General features: G+C 41.3%; 1 protein-coding gene across 1 annotated transcript; it reads right to left on the bottom strand.

The window, feature by feature from the left end:
• Positions 1-5,704: 5,704 nt before the first annotated feature.
• On the bottom strand, positions 5,705-21,764 carry LOC141155254 (class I histocompatibility antigen, F10 alpha chain-like). The gene is made up of 5 exons (XM_073642055.1): positions 21,131-21,764; positions 14,888-15,157; positions 13,440-13,529; positions 6,864-6,901; positions 5,705-6,751 (listed from the first exon to the last, which is right to left on the bottom strand). Exons 1-5 carry the CDS (start codon positions 21,387-21,389, stop codon positions 6,572-6,574), a joined length of 837 nt encoding a protein of 278 aa, XP_073498156.1. The 5' UTR covers positions 21,390-21,764; the 3' UTR covers positions 5,705-6,571.
• Between the last annotated feature and the right edge of the window lie 861 nt (positions 21,765-22,625).

The raw sequence follows: 22,625 nt of genomic DNA, 5'->3' as shown, positions 1-22,625 counted from the left end.
CTCCTCCTGCTCTAGATTATGGTACTTTCATGCTGACAGGTTCCCTTTAAGATGTGGTCATTTAGGGCTCAATCCAATGTAGGAGCGGGATTAAAATTCACTTAAAACTCAATTTAAAATGCGGATTGTTGTTTTTTTTTGTGGTCAAAAATATGAAACATGGAAAGTAATACTGACGTCTGCAACAAGATATCTGTAGGTGTTTGTGAAGTGCCACGGAAAATTCTAACCGCGCCCCTGACGACACCCCAAACCACACCCATTCACCATTTTTTTCTACCCTGGCAGGAGAATATTTAGAGGAGTGGTGGCAGTGAGGGACATTCAGCAGACACCCAGGACTGCAGGATGTGGACCCAAATCTGGGACTGTCCATGCATCCAGGACGGTTGGGACCTATGCATTTCTTTTTTTGTCCCTTCATTCGTCGTTGTAGCCAGAACTTTCCAATTTTTACGTAGGCTTCATTATACTGTATGAGGTCTTGCTTTTTTCGTGTGTGTTATGCTGTGTTCACACGTTGCGTAAATACTGCGAGTTTTTTTCTGCACATTTTCTGCAGGTGTCTGCACCAAATTATGCAATAACAATCTTCCTAGGTTATTGCATTTTTACTGCGTTTGTTTCAGTATTTTCACCCTTCTTTGCAGATTTGAAGCAGCTTTGATTCTGCACTTAAAAAAAAAAAGCAACTGTGTTTTTTACATGTATTTTTGTCAGTTTTCCCATAGACGCCTGTAGAGAAAAAAAGGACCAAAACCGCACAATTCAGCAGAGTCTTTAGATGCACTGAGTGCAGTTTTCATGAAATAACAGAATTTCTGAACAAAAAAAATGCAGCACTTATGCTACATGTGAACACGGCCTGAATGTCCAATGTGTGATTTCATGAAAACTCCACTCACAGTACGTCTAGAGACGCTGTTGAACTTTGCGGTTTTGGTGCTTTTTTTTCTATAAGCTTCTATGTGGGGCCTGAAAAAAAACGCATGGAAATATACGCAGTTGCATTTTTAAGTGTAGAATCAAAGCTTTTCTATAAAAAAAGCATTAAAAATGCTGTTTCAAATCTGCATCAAAGTAAGGGGGGAGAAGGCATTGAAAACGCAGAAAATGCACTAATCAGAGAAGATTGTTATTGCGTAGTCAGGTGAGGACACCTGCAAGAAACATGCAGATAAAAAGAACAACAGCATTTACGGTACATTATGGCCTCAGTGTTACATTTTTATTACATTTTTATGGTTTTAATGAAGAAAAAGATCAATCACGCCATTTCTTTTGCGCCATTTACTGATCACTGTAAATCTGTTTACTGTATTGTACATTACAGAGACACCAAATATAATTTGTTTAAAAGTGCATTAAAATTGTCATTATTGTAATTGTTTTTTCATTATTTTTTAGTAGTTTAGGAAGAAAAAAATCTTACTTTTATTTTACCCCTAGAATAAAGGTGTATATATAAATGCACTGGTACATAGAACTGTATCTCTACATGCCAGTAACATTTGCCTGTAATTTTGGAGAATGCAATGCACATTCATGTACAGAAAGTTCTCCCACGTTTAACAGTGCAGGCTGTGGCTCATACCTTTTGCTGCTGCCTGCAAATATAAAGGTTGGGTGTTAGAATCCCTGGGAGTTCAGATCTCAAGAAAAGAGAAAAATTAGCTATTTAATTGATGGTGAGTATAAAGTAGAAAGATGCTGCCCCGCGCTTCCTCGAGTCAGGGGAGGAGGAGGACTTACAGAGCAGTGAAGATGACAGTCGGCAGGACAGATACATCGCACAGAATGAGTGGAATTTGGTACATTGCCTTGACCTCCCGGGACAGCCCTTCCAAACCTGGACTGCCCTCTGGATCCTTGATAGTTGAGCGCTATGCTTTGAACCATGTACTGCTTGGCCACTTACATCTGGCATGTTAATGTGAGAGAGAAAAAGGGATCATTTGCCGATCAATCACATTTCCAACTTTTATCTAGTATGCACAGAGAATTTTTTTTACCACCACTCTCTAAAATTATTCTCTGCAATATAAACAACATTATAGACCTGAATTCTTTAGCTCTAGCCTCTTTGACAATGTTTCCTTATCAGCTATAGATAGAAGACCTTATTCAGACGTCAGTGTTTTTCACATACACACAAAAAAAAATGGTCAGTGTGTCATCAGTGATTGAAAATTGAGTTTATTTTAACAGCACTATTTCAATTACAGGTAATGTACTGAATGGACCCGTAGAAGTGTTGTAGTCTAATAACGCAAAACGGACGTCGTCCTCTCCTCTCGCCCCACACCCCCTGCATACCATGTCCATGTCCTGGATTTTGGAATAAATGGCTTGATTTTATTTTAACTAATTGGTGAGTGACGCTTTTTCTCTACTCTTTTTATGAACTATATTTAAAGCACCACTCCAGTCGTTTTTTTTATTGCTCCACTGGAATGGAACTTTAAATGTAAGTCCCCTGCCTCCTGTCTGATACTCACCTGCCGCCTTCATAGTTTTCCAGCTATAGGGTATTGTCAAGAGGAAGATGAGACCCCAGACCCAACAATGCAGACGAGCTGAAGGCTGCTATCAAAGCCACCTGGGCTTCCAAAAACACCTCAGCAGGGCCACAGGCTGATCCCTCCAGGCCACAGGCTGATCGCCTCCGTGGCACATTGCCGCATTGATGCAGTAATTGATGCACAAGGAGGCCGACGAAGTATTGAGGGCATTTACTGACCAGACATTTCATTAGGACAACATTTCAGATTTTAAAAACATATTTCAAGCAGTTGTTATAAAGTATTCTAATTTACTGAGATAATGACTTTTGTATTTTCATTGGCTGTAAGCCATAATCATCAACATTAACAGAAATAAACACTTGAAATAGATCACTCTGTGTGCAATGACTCTATATAATAGATCCCTCTGTGTGTAATGACTCTATATAATAGATCACTCTGTGTGTAATGACTCTATATAATAGATCCCTCTGTGTGTAATGACTATATAATAGATCCCTCTGTGTGTAATGACTCTATATAATAGATCCCTCTGTGTGTAATGACTCTATATAATAGATCCCTCTGTGTGTAATGACTCTATATAATAGATCCCTCTGCGTGTAATGACTCTATATAATAGATCCCTCTGTGTGTAATGACTCTATATAATAGATCCCTCTGCGTGTAATGACTCTATATAATAGATCCCTCTGTGTGTAATGACTCTATATAATAGATCCCTCTGTGTAATGACTCTATATAATAGATCCCTCTGTGTGTAATGACTCTATATAATAGATCCCTCTGTGTGTAATGACTCTATATAATAGATCCCTCTGTGTGTAATGACTCTATATAATAGATCCCTCTGTGTGTAATGACTCTATATAATAGATCACTCTGTGTGTAATGACTCTATATAATAGATCCCTCTGTGTGTAATGACTCTATATAATAGATCCCTCTGCATGTAATGACTCTATATAATAGATCCCTCTGCGTGTAATGACTCTATATAATAGATCCCTCTGTGTGTAATGACTCTATATAATAGATCCCTCTGTGTGTAATGACTCTATATAATAGATCCCTCTGTGTAATGACTCTATATAATAGATCCCTCTGTGTGTAATGACTCTATATAATAGATCCCTCTGTGTGTAATGACTCTATATAATAGATCCCTCTGTGTGTAATGACTCTATATAATAGATCCCTCTGTGTGTAATGACTCTATATATATATGAGTTTCACTTTTTGTATTGAAGAACTGAAATAAATTATTTTGATGATATTCTAATTTAGCGAGAAGCACTTGTATGCTGAAAAAAGTAAAGATCCCAGAGTGAGTAAAATAAACCACTAAATACAAAGTTAAGTATGAAGTACACACAGTTACATAATATGCCACCTACTTCCCAAAAAGAAACATAAGATAGGTGCAAAGTAAAGAAACAAACTGGAAAGAGATAAACCCTAGCTGGAATTTCACTGACTGGCTTTAAATGTCAACAGAATGACTGAACATCCAAATGAGACTATCACCAGCAGGAAATACCAGCAGGGGAAAGGATATAAAGCCGCACCTAAAAGGCGATAGGGCAAATTAAAACATCTGTGTTATGCTAAACAGACTGCAGCCAAAATAACAGAACCTAAACCTAAAAAAGGTGTGTCTGCTGTGACTTGGCGGACAGAGAAGCTGACCACAAAACACAGGCTCAAAGGTTCGATCCCACACATGGAGAAACTGCTGGCCGGTGGAGTGAGCTGTCATTTGCTCATATCCATGTTCTATTCATAAGAAAATATTTACTAAGTAATAAGTTTGTATGTTTATGAAAGACTTTGGTTTAGGCCTCATTCAGACGTCAGTGATTTGTCATGTACACCAAAAATTGGTCCTAGTGTCACCAGTGTTTTGGTCAGTGTGTCCTCAGTGTACGGTCCGTGTGTCCGTTATTACCAACAGTGTTTTTCACGTATGAGAGAAAAAATAAATACATTACAAAGCTTCTCCTATCCTTGCAATGTTAATCATAGACGGACCACAGACTGTACGCTGATGCCATCCACGTGCTGTCTGTGATGTTCACAGACCCATAGAGTTGTATTCTTACTTTTCATCCGTGACGCTGATAATAAAACGGACACGTGACATAGACTATAATGGGTCCGTGTTCTATCAGTGAAACCCATGGATATAACACGTAGATGAAAAACGATCGTCTGTGAAAGATTCACCCCTCTTCTATCTAACATACAAGCAAAAAATGACAAATGTTAGAAAAAGTGATGGTGTTTCTTCAACAAGAGAATAAAAAATCTAATTTCAATGTAATAGCACCAAGAACATGGTATAATAATTATAACACTTAGAAATATGCCGCCTAAAGGGATTATTTCTGATCACTTTTTGATCAATTTTTTTATATTTTTAATTATAAACTGATGAAACAGTTTTTCTGCTTTGACTCGCACAGTGATTTTTTTTATTTTTTTATTTTCTAAGCAATCAAACATCAAAATATGAAACGTCCCTACAAGAAGTAAACTGTTTTCCGTTAACTTTGCTGGGTTTTGTGTTTGTTAGACCAGAAGTTTATAAGAAACTCAAATGCAAAGTAAAAAGTATTTACTGTGTTAATAATTACATGTGAACCTGAAATGCGTCAGCGGTTACAGAAGATGTCAGAATCTGCTCCGAGGGAGTGTCCAGTGTCACAATACATGTTACTTCTTATAGATTGTAAGCTCTTGTGGGCAAGGACCTCACTCCTATTGTTTTAGTTTGTTACGTGCAATGTCTAATATTGTTCGTACTTGAGCTTACCCTCATAATTGTAATGTGCTCTAATGTGAGTTAACTGTGTTGAGCTTATTATATGTCAATATAGAAACTCTGACAGATTTGGTTTCCTATGAATAAAAGCTTTATTTGAAGAATAGCTTATGACAGAGCAGACCTTGCATTACAGAGGTGATATTCATTGCCCCATATATTAATACTGTGTATCTACATCGCAGGTAACAAAATAAACACTTAAATGGAATATTAATAATACATATATACTGTGCCAATAGAAACTGTACCTATTAGTACTACTATAGCAGATAGATGCATCAGTAACACATTGCAGTTTACTAGTAAAAAACAAGAATAAATAAAACATAATTGCCCAAAAAATCTTCCTTCATTTTTTTTCTTTTATTAGCTGCTTCAAACTTCTCCACAACATTGAAGAAGTGCTCCACTACAATGTATAATTCGCCCATTGATTTAAACCTTATTAAATAAGTATTTTTGTAAATACCTTATGTTGCCTGTGAGCGGCGCTATTGCTGCTTGCTCAGTCTGCATCACTTGACCCCGGTGCAGCCGCCACTGATGTCACGTCAACTTCCGGACTTCTTTGCATCACCCAAGCGTGACCCAGTTGCACGCACCCCCCTTGATTGATTGGGTTGTCGATGGTGTTTCGCTGCATGTCACAGCCCAGTATCCAGCGCGCGCTTGCAGCCAATGAAAGCAGAAGAAAGAGGGAAAGCGCGCGCTGGATACTGGGCTGCGACATGCGGCGAAACACCAACCACAATCCAATCAATCAGGGGGGAGATTGATGTGGTTAGGACTCGAGCGTGTTTGGATAACACCTTATCCGAGCACGTTCGCTGAACACTAATGCCCACCCAAAAATATTTTATGACCTTTTATAGCCCTAATAAATAAGAAAAACTAAATAAAAACAAAATAAATAAAAAAAATAAGGCACCTTCAGTCCAAATTGCTGTTTCTAGCCTCTCCTCCATAGGAAAAAACATGTTTCCAATACATAAAATAATTGCTACAGAAAAGGGAAACACAATATAAAATATATTTTAGCCCTTTGTGGTTGAAAAAAAATTAAAAAAGTGAAAAATAGACAAACAAAAAATGATTTGAAAGTCCAAATCAAGAAAAAAATTGAGAGCTCTTGAAACCGCAGGTAGGAAAAAAATATGAAAATGTTCCTGATCATAACCGGGGAAAAACTGGAGGCGGTATTGAACTGGTTAAAGACAATTTAAAGTAACAGATGCTGTATCAGTAATACTGAATAATAATGTGACCTCCCCTGCATCGATGATGGTGATCGGTGATCAGAAGGTCGCAGTGATTGAACCTTCCCTGTAAACCATTCCCTTACAATATTTCTAAGTATAGAATTTTTGTGAATGAACGTCTCAGAATCCCTTATCTCCACCTAGAGATAAAATGATAGAAAACAGAGTTATATATACCGTTCCTATAAAAGCCTATGGCCGATAATATTTTATTACAGAGCCTTTATTATCAAGATCCAGATATTCACTTACAGTCTCGCAGGTCTCAGAGTCACAGGACAGGTCTGAAGCTGAGAAAAAGAAGTTTATAATGAAAAATAACAGCAGAAAATGGCAGAATTACAATAAATAAACCCAAATTATTTCTTATCTCAGTTCTGCCCATGCACTTATAGATTGCACCTAAATAAATTCTTATTTAATAAGGGTCTGTCCAGTTTGTGCTCTTATTTTATTCCCGTTGCTCCTCTGAATATTCCATTTTTTTCTTTTTTTAAATTCTCCCTACGGTTCCATCGATCTGAGCCTTTTCATTCAGTGCACCCAATTTGCTCATTTTTCTGGTCTTTTCCAAAGGGGCGGTGCTCAAAAGGTAATTATGCAGAGCAGTCCAAAGACACGCCCCCATAGAACCCTATGAGCCACACCCCCTTTTTTTAAAAAACTTTTTTGGCAGTTTCCGCACATATTGGGGGTATTGCTGCACTTGAAAGTATTTGCGTAAATGGTGGGGTCCATTTTCCCCTGGTACTCTTGTGAAAATGACAAATTTGGGGCTAAAACAATATTGTAGTAAAAAAAAAATAATAATTTTTCATTTTTTCATTCCACTTTGCGTTACTTCCTGTAAAGCACCTGAAGGGTTAAACTTCTTGACAGCAGTATTGAATATTTTGACGGGTGCAGTTTTTCAAATTGCATCATTTTTGTGGGTTTTCCAATATACAGTCATGGCCGAAAGTGTTGGCGCCCTTGAAATTGTTCCAGAAAATGAAATATTTCTCCCAGAAAATGATAGCAATTCCACATGTTTTGTTATACACAGGTTTATTTCCTTTGTGTGTATTGGACACAAAAAAAAACAGAGAAAAAAGGCAAATTGGAAATAATTTCACACAAAATCCCAAACATGGGCCAGACAAAATTGTTTGCACCTTTCCAAATTTGTGGGTAAACAACTTTGTTTCAAGCATGTGATGCTCGTTCAAACTCACCTGTGGCAAGTAACAGGTGTAGGCAATAAGAAATCGCTTGATCAACACCATAAAGAGCGACATGGGAATGGCCATTGGCGAACTAAAAGAAGCATCGCAGGATAGAACTGCGATGATCGATAGACTGACCGAGAGTCGTACTCGACTAAGTGGATAAGAGAGCATAATGTTCATTTTTTTGCAGCAGGTTTGTGCCACTTTTTCAGACGGGTTCCAGATGGAATCTGCCTGAAAAAAAAACATAGTTTCCACATACCCTCAACATAACTTCAAAATTGAAAATACATTTAGAGTTTGAAAATTGTGAATTGTGATATCTTCATGGTTCTCCTGGAGAAGAAGTTGGGTTTCATCAAAATGCATAGAGATTAAAACCGCAATGTTATACATGTTTTATCTGACTCATCGATTGGATTTATACCTGCAGCGCAGGATACCCGGAAAATCTCCAATAATCCCAAAAATATATACATAACAAATATATTAAACACACATTGTTAGTAAAACTTTGGCAAGTCATGCAGCTTGCCAAATCTTAAGGAGTGGACTGTCTCTTAAAGAGTAAATATGATGCCATTATTCTGTCACTATGTGCTGGTATTGTATAGTCAGAGCGTTGCAGTATTATTTAATTTTATACAGCGGTGAAATTTATTTTACAGTAAATCCTGATTTTCAATATTTGTAATAGAGACCCCCATCTGGCGAAAGTAAGGGGGGCAGCATGGGCCTTGTGGACCTTCTAATGCCAGGGCTGAATTTCAGTCTCAGTCTCGATCTGTTTAGCAGAAATCCACGTAAAGAGAAGCAAAGGCCATTACAATCATTACATTGTTCAAGCAGCTTTTATTTCCACAAATAACCACAATGTAATGCATCCGGCTGTGCTTTTATGGTGATTTGCCACATACACTCAACATGTTTTTACTGTATGTAAATTGGAATGACACTGTATGCAGTAATAAGGGAGGACACTGCATATTGTACCAAGTAACACAATATATGTGATTATGATTATATTGAATATACAAAAGAGGACATTATACATAATAAGAGACAAAGTTGTACATAATCATAAGTGATGACACTGTTCATAGTAAGGAATGGATATAATATATAATAAGGGACAACACTTTCTGAAGTTTTAATTAAAAACACTGTATATAATAATAAGGGAGGACATTGTATAACATAAGGGATGGCACTGTATATGTGACTAGGGTGTCGACCTGGCTGTACTTAGTCGGTTATGTGGATGAAATCAGTGTGCTGATGGCGAGCTGTGACTGTCAGCTGCTACCTGTCCGATGAGCTGCACAGGGATGGGCTGTGCCAGTGGTCTTCTGCTTAGTTTACCTGGTAGTGAGATAGTATTTATTTACATTAACGTTAACCTGTTAGGTCCTCTAATGCTATAAACCTGCAGATTAACCTTATATGTGAAACGCGCGTAGGGGTGGACATGCGCCCACCCAGGGAGAGTGTGACCACATCTCTTGACTCCAGTAGGTAATTCATATGAATTTGAGAGTTTACAACATTGTTATTGGGTACCTATTGGCATTTGATATATTGTATGAACCCTCACCAATGTGTGGGGAATGTGTAGCTGGCTCACTCTATAGTAAGTCCCACATTTGGGTTAGATATCTGATAGATGTTTAAATGTATTCATTGTCCCTGGATGTGCAGTACGTCCCTTGTTTTCTACTTGAACGCTACGTTACTACTTGCTCTATTGCACTATATGAACTCTTATTACTAGTTTCAATAAAGATGAGGTTTTATACTTTTCCTCTGACTTTTGGGATTTTTTTTCGTTGTTCTTTTCTTTTGCTGTCTGATGTTAATTAGCGATTGCATCCCTATACTGTTCAGTCCAGGTGCATCTAATTTGAATTTAATTGTTGTTGAGTATTAATTATGATGCACAACTATTGGGTGTTTCAGATATTTAGATTAACCCTATATGTGAATGTGCTTGGCTCGGCCGTGCCGTAATATTTAAACTGCAGCACTCGGGAGAACATGAACTTTATTTCTCCCGGGAGCCGCCAGATTTTAGTCATATGGGAGCCGGGAACCCGGAGCAATTACAGTCACCGCTCACAGCACTGACAGTCGGCTCTGCACTAATACATGGCACCTTCCCCTTAATTATTCAGTTAGTGCTACATACTGTAGCTGGGCAGCTATTTACTCATAGGGGTCAATTGCCTTTGTAAGATGATATTTATGGCTTCTGTTTAATGTGTATGTAGCACCCTGAGGACTCGGCTGCTACAGGGGTATTACACCTCAAGCCAGAGGTGTGGTATTCCACTCCCGGGTAAGGATGGAGTGTGGAACTGAGCTCAGTTAGCTGCATGCACTACACACATCCCATTTCCGGGGAACAGACCGATGGTACTCCCACTAGAGAAATGTGCAGGTACGACAGTGTCTGTTCCTGGCTGGAGTGGGAGGGGGGTGGAACATCCCAGTAGTGTAGGGGCAGATAGGGGGAGCAGCCTGGGTAAAGCTAGGAGCTCATTGGGTGCTGGTCACCTGAGCTCACACATAGAGGGAGTATATAAGGTGGGAACCATCTTAGATCAGGGTCAGTCTGTGAGACGTCAGTCAGTCAGCCAGTCAGACAGTCTGTCTGAGAGCCTGAGAAGCAGAGCAGAGGAGAAGGAAGAGAGACCCAGAGGCGCAGAGGGGACCCCAAGATCCCAGAATAAGGACAAAAGGGTGAAGGGTCGGCAAAAGGGTACCGGATCCCAAGCTGGCAGAGGCTACAGCACACCTTAGCCAGGAACCGGAGGTCGTGGGCAGGATCTGCCACGACCCTCACCAAATCCACTAGAAAGGCATACCAAGCATAGGGTCAGGGAGCCCAGAGGAGGCTTGACCACCAAGAGACCCGAGGGAGCCGGCCAAAAGTGGATCCCTGGTGGGAACGGCCAGAAGAAGGGAGAGTCAGAAAGGAGCTCAGGACCATACTCAAGAATTGCCCGGGAGTTGACCGAGTCCAGGACCTGGTGGACGCAGCACGGCTTGGGTGGTCACTGCTGTACACAGTGACCCGAGCAACACCAGTAAGTAAAACCCTGGAACTGCATTTTATGCCTCTGAGTCTCCTTGCTGCACCTTCACAACCACCATCCTCCACGGCTGACCCCCTGAGGCTATACCCCTCCCGTTGGGGGTTATACTACCAAAGCTGCACACATACCAACAGCCTCAGCGGACCCTGCTGCAGCGGCGGCCTTTTGACCGCAAATCAACGGGTGGCGTAGTCGACACAAAGAACTCTAATAACATCTGTAGGACTGCCACACACTGAGTTTGACACCCTGGGCACGGACCGGGTCGCCGCCACTCGGAGACTACAACCCCCATCAGATCCGGCTCCGGGTAATCCCCAAACAGCACTGGCCCAGGGGGCGCGTCATGTACACCAGTACATATACAGTACAGACCAAAAGTTTGGACACACCTTCTCATTTAAAGATTTTTCTGTATTTTCATGACTATGAAAATTGTACATTCACACTGAAGGCATCAAAACTATGAATTAACACATGTGGAATTATATACTTAACAAAAAAGTGTGAAACAACTGAAAATATGTCTTATATTCTAGGTTCTTCAAAGTAGCCACCTTTTGCTTTGATGACTGCTTTGCACACTCTTGGCATTCTCTTGATGAGCGTCAAGAGGTAGTCACCGGAAATGGTTTTCACTTCACAGGTGTGCCCTGTCAGGTTTAATAAGTGGGATTTCTTGCCTTATAAATGGGGTTGGGACCATCAGTTGTGTTGTGCAGAAGTCTGGTGAATACACAGCTGATAGTCCTACTGAAGAGACAGTTAGAATTTGTATTATAGCAAGAAAAAAGCAGCTAAGTAAAGAAAAACGAGTGGCCATCATTACTTTAAGAAATGAAGGTCAGTCAGTGCGAAAAATTGGGAAAAGTTTGAAAGTGTCCCCAAGTGCAGTTGCAAAAACCATCAAGCGCTACAAAGAAACTGGCTCACATGAGGACCACCCCAGGAAAGGAAGACCAAGAGTCACCTCTACTTCTGAGGATAAGGTTATCTGAATCATCAGCCTCAGAAATCGCAGGTTAACAGCAGCTCAGATTAGAGACCAGGTCAATGTCACACAGAGTTCTAGCAGCAGACACATCTCTACAACAACTGTTAAGAGGAGACTTTGTGCAGCAGGCCTTCATGGTAAAATAGCTGCTAGGAAACCACTGCTAAGGACGGGCAACAAGCAGAAGAGACTTGTTTGGGCTAAAGAACACAAGGAATGGACATTAGACCAGTGGAAATCTGTCCTTTGGTCTGATGTGTCCAAATTTGAGATCTTTGGATCCGACCACCGTGTCTTTGTGCGACGCAAAAAAGGCGAACGGATGGACTCTACATGCCTGGGTCCCACCGTGATGCATGGAGGAGGAGGTGTGATGGTGTGGGGGTGCTTTGCTGGTGACACTGTTGGGGATTTATTCAAAATTGAAGGCATACTGAACCAGCATGGCTACCACAGCATCTCGCAGCGGCATGCTATTCCATCCGGTTTGCGTTTAGTTGGACCATCATTTATTTTTCAACAGGACAATGACCCCAAACACACCTCCAGGCTGTGTAAGGGCTATTTGACCAAGAAGGAGAGTGATGGGGTGCTACGCCAGATGACCTGGCCTCCACAGTCACCAGACCTGAACCCAATCGAGATGGTTTGGGGTGAGCTGGACCGCAGAGTGAAGGCAAAAGGGCCAACAAGTGCTAAGCATCTCTGGGAACTCCTTCAAGATTGTTGGAAGACCATTTCCGGTGACTACCTCTTGAAGCTCATCAAGAGAATGCCAAGAGTGTGCAAAGCCGTCATCAAAGCAAAAGATGGCGACTTTGAAGAACCTAGAATATAAGACATATTTTCAGTTGTTTCACACTTTTTTGTAAAGTATATAATTCCACATGTGTTAATTCATGGTTTTGATGCCTTCAGTGTGAATGTACAATTTTCATAGTCATCAAAATACAGAAAAATCTTTAAATGAGAAGGTGTGTCCAAACTTTTGGTCTGTACTGTATATATACAGTATATATACCGTACTTGTGGGCAATGCCATACAGTGGTATCCATTGCCCATCACGTTTTATACTGCGCACTGATGAATGGAGTGGCATTGTCTATGACACTATTCAATACTCTTCTTTCTGCGCTATATGTATACTGCCAGACAGTGGCCATAAGGACCCTCTTTTTGCGTTTGAGTAACTAATGGACCCCTATGAACACTTTCAGTGTGTTTGTTGGGAGCTTTTATGGTGTATATGCTAAACAGAGCAAATACGCAATTGAATGCAGCCTGACGCTATTATCAGAGGTCATTTTGTAATATACAAATGTACATATATATATATGTTTAACTAAAGGAAATGCAGGAGCACTGGCAAAGTGAAAGAGGAGCTGACACTTTTGAGGATTGGATCCAACAGTCAGCGACAAATATGGAGCATGAGGCAACACATCCGATGAAATGAACCTTTTATTAGCACATTCATGGGTTAATAATAATATGATATATACATAAATATATGCGGAACACAAAACTTACATTTATATAGGAGAAATCCAACAATGCCGAGAATGACGACCCCCACAATGATGGCCACAGCTATGACCCAGACAGTGGAGGTTTGTGGTTCTGCGTAGAAAACAGAAAGGCAAATAAAAGCTACAGATTATACTGAGAACGTCATGTATCACTCACATCAGTCTCCTCTGTGGTGATGACGTATGTGTAGTGTATAGTATTACATACATGTACATCTACATCTCTATCTCATGTGTCACTCACATCAGTCTCCTCTGTGGTGATGACGTATGTGTAGTGTATAGTATTACATACATTTACAGCTACATCTCTATCTTATGTATCATTCACATTAGTCTCCCCTGTGGTGATGATGTATGTGTAGTATATAGTATTACATACATGTACATCTCTATCTCATGTGTCACTCACATTAGTCTCCTCTGTGGTGATGATGTATGTGTAGTGTATAGTATTACATACATCTACATCTCTATCTTATGTGTCACTCACATTAGTCTCCTCTGTGGTGATGATGTATGTGTAGTATATAGTATTACATACATGTACATCTCTATCTCATGTGTCACTCACATTAGTCTCCTCTGTGGTGATGATGTATGTGTAGTATATAGTATTACATACATGTACATGTACCTCTCTATCTTATGTGTCACTCACATTAGTCTCCTCTGTGATGAAGTATGTGTAGTGTATAGTATTACATGCATATACATCTACATCTCTATCTTATGTGTCACTCACATCAGTCTCCTCTGTGGTGATGATGTATGTGTAGTGTATAGTATTACATACATATACATCTACATCTCTATCTTATGTGTCACTCACATTAGTCTTCTCTGTGGTGATGACGTATGTGTAGTGTATAGTATTACATACATGTACATCTACATCTCTATCTTATGTGTCACTCACATTAGTCTCCCCTGTGGTGATGATGTATGTGTAGTATATAGTATTACATACATGTACATCTCTATATCATGTGTCACTCACATTAGTCTCCTCTGTGGTGATGACGTATGTGTAGTGTATAGTATTACATACATCTACATCTCTATCTTATGTGTCACTCACATTAGTCTCCTCTGTGGTGATGATGTATGTGTAGTATATAGTATTACATACATGTACATCTCTATCTCATGTGTCACTCACATTAGTCTCCTCTGTGGTGATGATGTATGTGTAGTATATAGTATTACATACAGGTACATCTACCTCTCTATCTTATGTGTCTCTCATATTAGTCTCCTCTGTGGTGATGATGTATGTATAGTGTATAGTATTACATACATGTACATCTACATCTCTATCTCATGTATCACTCACATCATTCTCCTCTATAGTGATGACATAAGTCTAGTGTCATCAGTCAATCCTCCTAAAATTGGAAACGTCAGCCTATGTTGATGAGTTATCTGCCCTGTACGGACACTACTCACCCCATTGTACAAGGAGTGGCTCCTCCAGGCTGCTGTGATCCACCTTACAGGAGTGTTTGTCGCCCTCTTTGGGGGTCACTTCCGCGCTGACCCTGATCTGATAGGTGCCGTCAGGATTGGGGAGGACGCGTGTGGTCTCATATAAGTGAACCTCGTCCTCCCCGTTCATCCACTTCACATCCACAGCTCGGGGGTGAAATCCGTACACCTGGCAGTGAAGCTTCATGGTGTCTCCTTTCTCCTGACCTGACACCTTCACCTGGGGCCGAACTGAGAGGGAAGAAGAGAGAAATGGAGTCCGTGCAGCACAGATCTGACCTGTCCTCCTCTTTGGTGGTCTGTACAATCAGCAGAGCCCCCTGTACTTTTTTAGAAAGCTACGTTCACATGAGCGGATTTCCAGTCTGTGCGCACAATACCGCAGCGTGCACCAGTCTGATATTGCACGTGTGTGAGCTAGACGAGCACATGAAGCTGCACATTTGCCCAGTCCTGCCCACAATCTGCAGACATGATGGTCTATTTCTAACTAACATCCCATCACAATGACTTGACTCAGTGTGAACGCCTGTCTATTCACTGATCTATATGTGGAGGGTTCTCATTACTGGGGTGTCCCACGCCTGCTCCATACACGTGCATCCACTGTACATGTATGACAGATATCAGAAAGGGGATAGATGCAGCTTTGGACTCATGGGAGCAGTGTACAAATGGGATGTGTGTGCACGTGTGTTTGTATATCACCACAATACTGTGACAGTGATCAGTGTCATTGATGTAGGGAGGATTTTGGAGATCTTCACAGTTTACATCGTTAATGTACAGTAGTGTTAAAAATAATAGCAGTCCAATATGACTAACCAGATTAATCACTGTTTTTGGTATAGATTATATCACCAAATGTCAAACAATTTTATCAGTTGGTGCAGTAGATTCTAAGAAAACCACCAGACTCCGCATTCATGATCTGCAGGTTTTTGAGTCTGTGTATTTGAATAATTAATTGTACTGGGTGAGTTCAAATTAATAGTAGTGTGAAGGTCAATCAGTGAGGTCAATCATTCTGTGAAGAAACAGGTGTGAATCAGGGGGCCCTTATTTAAGGGTGAAGCCAGCACATGTTGTACACGCATTTCTCCTTGAAAGCCTGAAAAATATGGTTTGTTTGAGACATTGTTCAGAAGAACAGCGTACTTTGATTATAAAGTTGATTGGAGAGGGTAAAACTTATAAAGAAGTGCAGACAATGATCGGCTGTTCAGCTAATATGATCTCCAATACTTTATAATGGAAAGCAAAACCAGAGAGACGTGGTAGAAAACGGAAGACTACCATTTGAATGGGTGGAAGAATAGCCAGAATGGCAAAGGCTTAGCCAATGATCAGCTCCTACCTGTGAGGACTGTGACAGTTAGAAGACGCCTGTGTGAAGCTAATCTCTTAGCAAAAAGTCCCCGCAAAGTTCCACTGTTAAAAAAAAGACATGCACTGAAGCAAACACAATTTGCCAAAGAACACATCAGCTGGCCTAAAGAGAAATGGATAAACATTTTGTGGACTGATGAAAGTAAAATTGTTCTTTTTGGGTCCAAGGGCTGCAGACAGTTCATCAGACGACCCCCAAACTCTACATTCAGCCACAGTACACCCTGAAGACAGTGAAGCTTGGTGGTGAAGCATCATGATATGGGCATGTTTCTCTTACTATGCTGCCGGACCTATTTACCGCATACCAGGGATCATGGACCAGTTTGCATACAGTACAGACCAAAAGTTTGGACACACCTTCTCATTTAAAGATTTTTCTGTATTTTCATGACTATGTAAATTGTACATTCACACTGAAGGCATCAAAACTATGAATTAACACATGTGTAATTATATACTTTACAAAAAAGTGTGAAACAACTGAAAATATGTCTTATATTCTAGGTTCTTCAAAGTAGCCACTTTTTGCCTTGATGACTGCTTTGCACACTCTTGGCATTCTCTTGATGAGCTTCAAGAGGTATTCACCGGAAATGGTCTTCCAACAAGCTTGAAGGAGTTCCCAGAGATGCTTAGCACTTGTTGGCCCTTTTGCCTTCACTCTGCGGTCCAGCTGACCCCAAACCATCTCGATTGGGTTCAGGTCTGGTGACTGTGGAGGCCAGGTCATCTGGTGTAGCACCCCATCACTCTCCTTTTTGGTCAAATAGCCCTTACACAGCCTGGAGGTGTGTTTGGGATCATTGTCCTGTTGAAAAATAAATGATGGTCCAGCTAAATGCAAACCGGATGGAATAGCATGCCGCTGCAAGATGCTGTGGTAGCCATGCTGGTTCAGTATGCCTTCAATTTTGAATATATCCCCAACAGTGTCACCAGCAAAGCACCCCCACACCATCACACCTCCTCCTCCATGCTTCACGGTGGGAACCAGGCATGTAGAGTCCATCCGTTCACCTTTTCTGCGTCGCACAAAGACACGGTGATTGGAACCAAAGATCTCAAATTTGGACTCATCAGACCAAAGCACAGATTTCCACTGGTCTAATGTCCATTCCTTGTGTTCTTTAGCCCAAACAAGTCTCTTCTGCTTGTTGCCTGTCCTTAGCAGTGGTTTCCTAACAGCTATTTTACCATGAAGGCCTGCTGCACAAAGTCTCCTCTTAACAGTTGTTGAAGAGATGTGTCTGCTGCTAGAACTCTGTGTGGCATTGACCTGGTCTCTAATCTGAGCTGCTGTTAACCTGCGATTTCTGAGGCTGGTGACTCGGATAAACTTATCCTCAGAAGCAGGGGTGACTCTTGGTCTTCCTTTCCTAGGGTGGTCCTCATGTGAGCTAGTTTCTTTGTAGCGCTTGATGGTTTTTGCAACTGCACTTGGAGACATTTTCAAAGTTTTCCCAATTATTCGCACTGACTGACCTTCATTACTTAAAGTAATGATGGCCACTCGTTTTTCTTTACTTAGCTGCTTTTTTCTTGCCATAATACAAATTCTAACAGTCTATTCAGTAGGACTATCAGCTGGACTATCAGTAGGACTATCCACCAGACTTCTGCACAACACAACTGATGGTCCCAACCCCATTTATAAGGCAAGAAATCCCACTTATTAAACCTGTCAGGGCACACCTGTGAAGTGAAGACCATTTCCAGTGACTACTTCTTGAAGCTCATCAAGAGAATGCCAAGAGTGTGCAAAGCAGTCATCAAAGCAAAAGATGGCGACTTTGAAGAACCTAGAATATAAGACATATTTTCAGTTGTTTCACACTTTTTTTGTTAAATATATAATTCCACATGTGTTAATTCATAGTTTTGATGCCTTCATTGTGAATGTACAATTTTCATAGTCATGAAAATACAGAAAAATCTTTAAATGAGAAGGTGTGTCCAAACTTTTGGTCTGTACTGTATGCAAACTGGTCCATGATCCCTGGTATGCGGTAAATAGGTCCGGCAGCATAGTAAGAGAAACATGCCCATATCATGATGCTTCACCACCATGCTTCACTGTCTACAGGGTGTACTGTGGCTGAATGCAGAGTTTGGGGGTCGTCTGATGAAGCCCTTGGACCCAAAAAGAACAATTTTACTTTCATCAGTCCACAAAATGTTTCTCCATTTCTCTTTAGGCCAGTTGATGTGTTCTTTCTCAAATTGTGTTTGCCTCAGTAGATGTCTTTTTTTTATCAGTGGAACTTTGCGGGGACTTCTTGCTAAGAGATTAGCTTCACACAGGCATCTTCTAACTGTCACAGTCCTCACAGGTAACTGGAGACTGTCTGTGATCATCCTGGAGCTGATCATTGGCTGACCCTTTGCCAATCAAGCTATTCTTCCATCCATTCAAATGATAGTCTTCCGTTTTCTTCCACCTCTCTCTGGTTTTGCTTTCCATTTTAAAGCACTGGAGATCATTATAGCTGAACAGCCGATGATTGTCTGCCCTTCTCTTTAAGTTTTACCTTCTCCAATCAACTTTTTAATCAAAGTACGCTGCTCTTCTGAACAATGTCTCAAACAAACCATATTTCTCAGGCTTTCAAGGAGAAATGCGTGTACAACATGTGCTGGCTTCACCCTTAAATAAGGGCCCCCTGATTCACACCTGTTTCTTCACAGAATGATTAACCTCACTGATTGACCTCCACACTGCTATTAATTTGAACACACCCCGTACAATTAATTATTCAAATACATAGACTCAAAAACCTGAAGATCATGAATGCGGAGTCTGGTGGTTTTCTTAGAATCTGCTGCACCAACTCATGAAATGTTTGACATGTGCTAATATAATCTATACCAAAAACAGTGATTAATCTGGTTAGTCATATTGGACTGCTATTATTTTTAACGGTTATAGGAAGTTTCGCCCCCAGCAGTTCACCCCCAGCAGTTCGCCCCCATCAGTTCGCCCCCAGGTACATTTCGCCCCCCGCACATTTTGCCCCTATCATTTTGCCCCCAGTAAGATTTGCCCCCGCCCATTTCGCACCCGCACGTTTCGCCCCCGGACGTTTCGAAGATTCTAGCCATTCAGACAAGGGGCTAAAATTCTGCACTAAAACCTGCACCTAAATCCATAGAGCTAAATGGAGATTTTGGTGTAGAATTATCTACACTAGAATAGCTGTATATCTACAGTTGTGGATAATCCACAGAGGTTAGGAAACATGTTAATGAATCCTTAAGGTACATTCACATGCACTAAGTAGTTGCAGCAGACAATCTGCAGCTATTTTATAGCAGAAAATTCTACACTAAAATTGATATCTAGTGATGCGGGTTTGATGCGACAACCTTGTCCTCTGGCTGTGATTGACAATGGCTGGATACCTGCAAATCATGGTTGGTGGACAAGGTTACCACTCTGCTTATGAATATGGCAGACCACTGTATCTCAAAGGCAGGACTTCTACTTTGAAGCTGAGCAGAGAATCAGACTGCAACTAAACAAGTGAGGCATAGTTGGAATCAGTAGGCCTCACCCTACACGAAACATCCGGGGGCGAACTGCTCGGGGCGAAACATCCGGGGGCGAACGGGGGGCGATATGTGCGGGGGTGAAATGTGCGGGAGCAAAACATCTTGTGGGCCAAATGCTGGGGACGAAATGTGCGGGGGCGAAATGTACCCGGGGGCGAATTGCTGGGGGCGAACTGCTGGGGGCGAAACATCCAATTCCCATTTTTAACACTACTGTACATTAACGATGTAAACTGTGAAGATCTCTAAAATCCTCTCTACATCAATGACACTGATCGCTGTCACAGTATTGTGGTAATATACAAACACACGTGCACACACATCCCATTTGTACACTGCTCCCATGTGTCCAAAGCTGCATCTATCCCCTTTCTGATATCTGTCATACATGTACAGTGGATGCACGTGTATGGAGCAGGCGTGGGACACCCCAGTAATGAGAACCCTAAACATATAGATCAGTGAATATACAGGCGTTCACACTGAGTCAAGTCATTGTGATGGGATGAGAAGGTGTGTCCAAACTTTTGGTCTGTACTGTATATTAAAATACTTGAAGAAGTCATGTTGCCTTACAGTGAAGAGGATATGCCCTTGAAATGGGTGTTTCAACAAGACAACGACCCTAAACACACCAGTAAACAAGCAAAATCTTTGTTCCAGTCCCAAAAAAATTGAGGTTATGGAGTGACCAGCCCAATCCCCGGACCTTAATCCAATAGAACACTTGTGGGGTGACATAAAAATGCTGTTTCTGAGGCAAAGCCAACAAATGGCAAAAAATTGTGGGATGTAGTCAAAGCATCCTGGGCTGCACTAACAGATGACAGGTGCCAGAAGTTGGTTGACTCTATGCAACGTAGATGTGAAGCAGTTCTAAAAAACTGTGGGTAACACCTAAATATTAGATTAGTGATTCACAGGAATGCTAAATACTAAAAAAAAAGACATATTGTGAGTTTGTAAAGACAAATGCAGACACTGCTATTTTTTTTAGAAGAGCCCAATGTTCATTTTTTGATATTTTCTGTAAAGTAGTTAAAAATTATATAAATTTCTCTTCATGTTTTGAATTAGAAAACAGTGTGCAATGTTCCCAATGCTGGAAATAAAAACTAGTAGAAAGATTTTGTGTTTAACTCATGTTTTTGAACAAACTGCACCACGAGGTGATCGCTGGGAGAGTGATAGATCTCCCGTTACCCTCTTGCCTATGGACATGTGTCAGAAGCAGATGGCACATCTGCAGTGCTGAGCGCTCACCTCTCCTCTCCAGATCTTCTCTCCCATCCTCCACATGTTTCTTCAGCAATGTGATACAGTAATTCTCCAGAAAAAGATTGTATCTCTCTCCCTTATGTACATCCAGACTGTTCCATCTCTGTGTGGTGATCTGCGCCTGCGCCATGGTGGCAACAAATGTGCTGGTCTGTGTGTCCAGAGCCAGCAACTCTTTCCCGTCATATCCATCCTGATAGTATCCTGTGATGGAGCCGTCATCTCTCAGCTCACAGCCGTACATCACCTGGTAGACATGGAAACCTGCACACGGCACATGTTACATACAGCACATATATAAGGCATTTGTATGAGACCCATGGAGGCAAGGTTTGCTTTGAGGTCCCTAAACACCCTGTTATGGTACTTCTGAGTGTGTGTGCGGTTTACTGATCACACCTTCTTGGGCCATAAGTGATATGATGGTATGGAGACCTTAAATATCTGCGACAAACCAGTGAGACCAGGATCCGTTTTATATACGTCTTTACTATTTACTAGAATTCTTCAAATAGGGCTTCAACAATTGGTAATTGGCGTAAAGTTTCCTAAACATTTCTTCTGCATTTGGGCACAGTCAGATGACTGTATAACTCGGTCGAGGATCGCATCACAACGCTCGGACTGGCCATCGGCTCTCCTGACCCAAGCATGACAGCTCAGGTCAGGAGAGCCAACGGCCAGTCCGAGCATTGGGTTGTGATCTTCGGCCAAATTACAGTATATGGCCATCTGACTGCGCCGTTAGGCAAAGGCTTATATTTAAGTTGTGTTGCAAATAGCATAATGATGTTCAGTTGACTTTCCACTTTCTATCTCCTCCACTACAGTGCAGTACCCCGTGTTCCTGTGTGGTTGGAATAGGACTTCTCTAGACCTCCAGAGCTGGTTTACATGTTGCCTTTATGTAGCCAACTCCTTCTAGCTGCTAGGGGAAATGTGCCTCCCTCAGCTGTTTAATGCTACTGCACAAAGTTACTGATAATGAAAGGAACCTGACTTCGGAATGTATGACTATACGGCCTACTATACGCAGCCCACTGAAACCCCCCCACTTACTATAAATAAAAACCACCACACTGTGACATTGGATATAAGGGCCACAGCAGCCTCATTTATTATATAACAGCATATAAACATAAATAACATTAATTAACATTAAATTAACTCAGAAAAAGGAGGAGGGGAAATGAAGGCTCCACCATTTTTGGAGAAAAACTGCAACAAACAGCTCCACCATGCCACCCCCGGCCGCACCACAACCAGCCCAGAGGGACCCAGCTGACTGTTGCCCATACATTTTGAAAAACTGCAACAAACAGCTCCACCATGTCACCCCTAGCCGCACCGCAACCGGCCCAGGGGGACCCAGCTGACTGTTGCCCATCCAGAAATGTCCCGCTGAGACCTCGCTCAGTAGGGACCCGTTTTAAATTTTAACACCTGCTTAACACCAATGGGAGTCACCCATCCCTGCAGT

This window comes from Phyllobates terribilis, unplaced genomic scaffold (assembly GCF_046119375.1).
Source record: "Phyllobates terribilis strain yellow unplaced genomic scaffold, ASM4611937v1 Scaffold_7__3_contigs__length_470593459, whole genome shotgun sequence".
Taxonomy (NCBI): domain Eukaryota; kingdom Metazoa; phylum Chordata; class Amphibia; order Anura; family Dendrobatidae; genus Phyllobates; species Phyllobates terribilis.
The sequence above is the reverse complement of the archived record's forward strand: the minus strand, read 5'-3'. Positions and strand labels throughout refer to the sequence as shown.